Here is a 3,000-nt window from a genome sequence, read left to right on the forward strand (position 1 = left end):
AACAAGCATTAACATCTCACCTTTAGCCATCAGTAATTGTATTTCCAGAAGATGATGAAGAACGAACCAACAAATGAAATAATACTTCCCAAGTCCCAACAAATACTATCCCCCATGCCATTTACATGACACATACAGACCATAATTCCAGGAACATACAGGCAAAGTCATACCACCAAAATGCTGGAATATCAACCCTATGAACATTCTATTATAATATAACCGATTCCACACCAGACATACATAAACAGCAATTTAGCCATACAACCAGCAACAAGAAGATGAAGTACTTTTCTAATGCCAGAGACTCTGCCCGCCAAGCAGGAACTGAGTTAATGTAGCCTAGTCAGTTCTTCTACTCTCTTCATCAGTTCATCCACTGGAACATTCATTGCCTTTGAGATCTCCTCCATCCGATTCCGACTAAGATCGAGGAACGATTCAATTAAATCTCCATCCAAGAAGTTTTTCGCATCTACAGTTTTCTTCTCGTTGTAGAAGGATCTCCATTGCTCATGGCTCAATCCTCCCACACCCTTAATAATTTTTCTCAAATTCGTCTGCAGCATTTCCAAGAAGGCATACTGCTCATGAGGGAGAGAAGCGATGACCCCAATGACTCCGTTGACAGTGCCGAATATTACAGTCGGAATCTGGCCAACATCAGAATCTGGCAACCGCATGACGAGAGAACCATGTCGAAATCGATTAACAAATTCACCCAGGTGATATTCACCAACCACCTCAAGGCGACCACGCTCCTCATCTGTGGCCCCTTCACTGTTTTTACGGACAGTGAAGAGGTTAAAATTGTTCTCAGCACCAAGGTAAATGTCATCATCCAGAATCTCAACAGCTGACATCCAATTTGCATTGTAGTCACGCGCTCGTTCCTCAATGGCGCCCTCCTCATGCTGCAAAAGAAACCAGAATTCTGAACAAATTGGTGCCAAAATCAAGTATTTTAATCGAAATGTGGACTTCGACAAGGATGCAAAGAGAGAGAGGTTCAGAATCAAACAGGTAGAAACGTGAATTAGCACTCTTTCAGAGTTTGGTCATGTTTACCTTGTAAATCAGGAGAGATATTGATTTCATCAGGTCACCTACAACAATGAAATCTCCTCTAGTTTGTACATAAAGGGCGAGTATATGCCCATGATGACCACATTCAGATTGCAACTCACGAGAGCCATCATCCCGAAGCATCCACTTATACAACTGAATCTTCTGATTAATTGCAGCGAGCAGTTTCCCATTGAAGGCATTAAGAGAGTAAACAGCCCCTTTAGTTTCCTTCTCAGCAATTAGCTGAAGTTTACCATCTTCTACAGCAAAAACTAGTATTCGGCCCTGAAATTATTCCAAAGACAAACATAAAAGACAAAAGTCAATGTAGAAGCATAAGTGGAGCTGAATTTGGGTCCAGAAATTGTAAATTGGAAAAAGAAAGAGAAAAAAGGGGAACAGAAGTGGAACACAAGGAAGTCAACAACCATGAGCTCTCATGGATAAGAAGACAACCAAAGAAGGATGAAAGAAGAAAATGATGAAAAGGATACATGAGGCACGTGCGCCATAATACACAAGCAGACTGCAGACATGTATCACGAGGGCACAGGCAGCTAGAATCTGCAACTTACTTTTGTAGGTTCATTCTCTTCTGGCATTACATATGCAGTTCCAACACAGTAGTAGACATTACTGTCATCAGAGAATGAGCAGCTAAGAATGGAGCAACCACACTCAAACTGATCAAGTGGGTAAGTTGATATAAACTCAAAAGTCTGGTCGTCTAATAGGCGGATAAAGTGCATTTCTGAGTCTTCCACACTTGACTGGTTATACTTTAAGCTACATATGGCGAACGTCCGGGTCTGTTCCTGATGGCATATACGTCGTGCATGCTCTCCAAGTGGGATAGAGCGTATGTGAAGCTTTTGAATGTCATCGATGGTGCCAATTGTTAGTTCACCTTCTTTAGCAATCGCAAGGCTGTAGAAAAAGTGAAAAGTTCTTAGCAAAGCTTTAATTCACCGCATTAAGATGCTAATTACCAAGAAAAACCTCAAAGTCTCCCCCATCCCAAAACTCAGTCAATCTGATAGGAACTTACCATCTAATGGGAAGGATCGGCATTGTGTATTACTTTTCAAGCAAAAGGGATTTCTTAATTTAAATCTTGAAGCAAAGATATCTTAGCTGACTAAAATGTGCTGGCAATTCTATTTAAGATATGCAAATCAGTACGACATGTTTAGGAGCCTACAGTAAGGACGAAATAGATGATGACAATTTTACTATGTAGTCCCTTGTGATTATGTCTGATTTAACCGGAATTGCTCAACCATATTACAAAAATGAGATGATACTTTTACCTGTCGGGGAAAGCAGCAGAGTTGAAGGGGCACATATAACTGACTTCTTTTAAATTTACATTGCTGTAAAGCAATTTCTTGTTACTGCTGTAGATGACAGTTGGTCTATCAGAAGCAGCAAAAACATGGGTTGCATTCTTTGATGAGAAGGTGCGGAGTGCAATAGGTTGGGTTCCGAGAGAAACTTTTTTCCTGTCTGTCAACTCACCATTACTTGTATTCAACACAAAATTCAGAAGATGTCCATCTCCAAGAGCACATAACAAGTATGATATCTGAAATTCAATAGCAGCAAACAGTCATATTAGTCCATTGATCATAGTTATTAGCTTGATCTCAGAAGAAATCAGTAAGTTCATGACATATCAAAGTCTCTTCCATTTCAGGTCCATATCTGCTTAAGAAAGTGAAGTATTGTATTGCTTTTCTCTGACGAGCTTGACTAAAAAGATAAAATTGAGGTCTTTCTTTCCCAGAGGACAACATTGATCTCATACTGAATCTTAATGTAAACTTCTTCAAAAGCTGATATTCCAAAGGATTGTGAACGGAATTGAGTCGAGCCCTCGCTGCATTATATCTTGTATATGGCGTAACAGCCATATATCAAGAATCTATTTAG

General features: G+C 39.9%; 1 protein-coding gene across 2 annotated transcripts in view; it reads right to left on the bottom strand.

Moving 5' to 3' along the window:
* The window catches only part of LOC105167273 (DNA damage-binding protein 1), a 10,682-nt gene continuing 7,682 nt past the window's right edge, over nt 1-3,000 (bottom strand). For both annotated transcript variants that reach the window (XM_011086918.2, XM_020695938.1), the window contains 4 exons: nt 2,379-2,653; nt 1,644-1,995; nt 1,069-1,353; nt 1-914 (listed from right to left, as the gene is read on the bottom strand). In XM_011086918.2, coding sequence (XP_011085220.1) covers nt 333-914; nt 1,069-1,353; nt 1,644-1,995; nt 2,379-2,653 — 1,494 coding nt within the window. In that variant the 3' untranslated portion in view covers nt 1-332. The remainder of the gene's footprint in view (nt 915-1,068; nt 1,354-1,643; nt 1,996-2,378; nt 2,654-3,000) is intronic.

Source organism: Sesamum indicum, linkage group LG8 (assembly GCF_000512975.1).
Source record: "Sesamum indicum cultivar Zhongzhi No. 13 linkage group LG8, S_indicum_v1.0, whole genome shotgun sequence".
Taxonomy (NCBI): Eukaryota; Viridiplantae; Streptophyta; class Magnoliopsida; order Lamiales; family Pedaliaceae; genus Sesamum; species Sesamum indicum.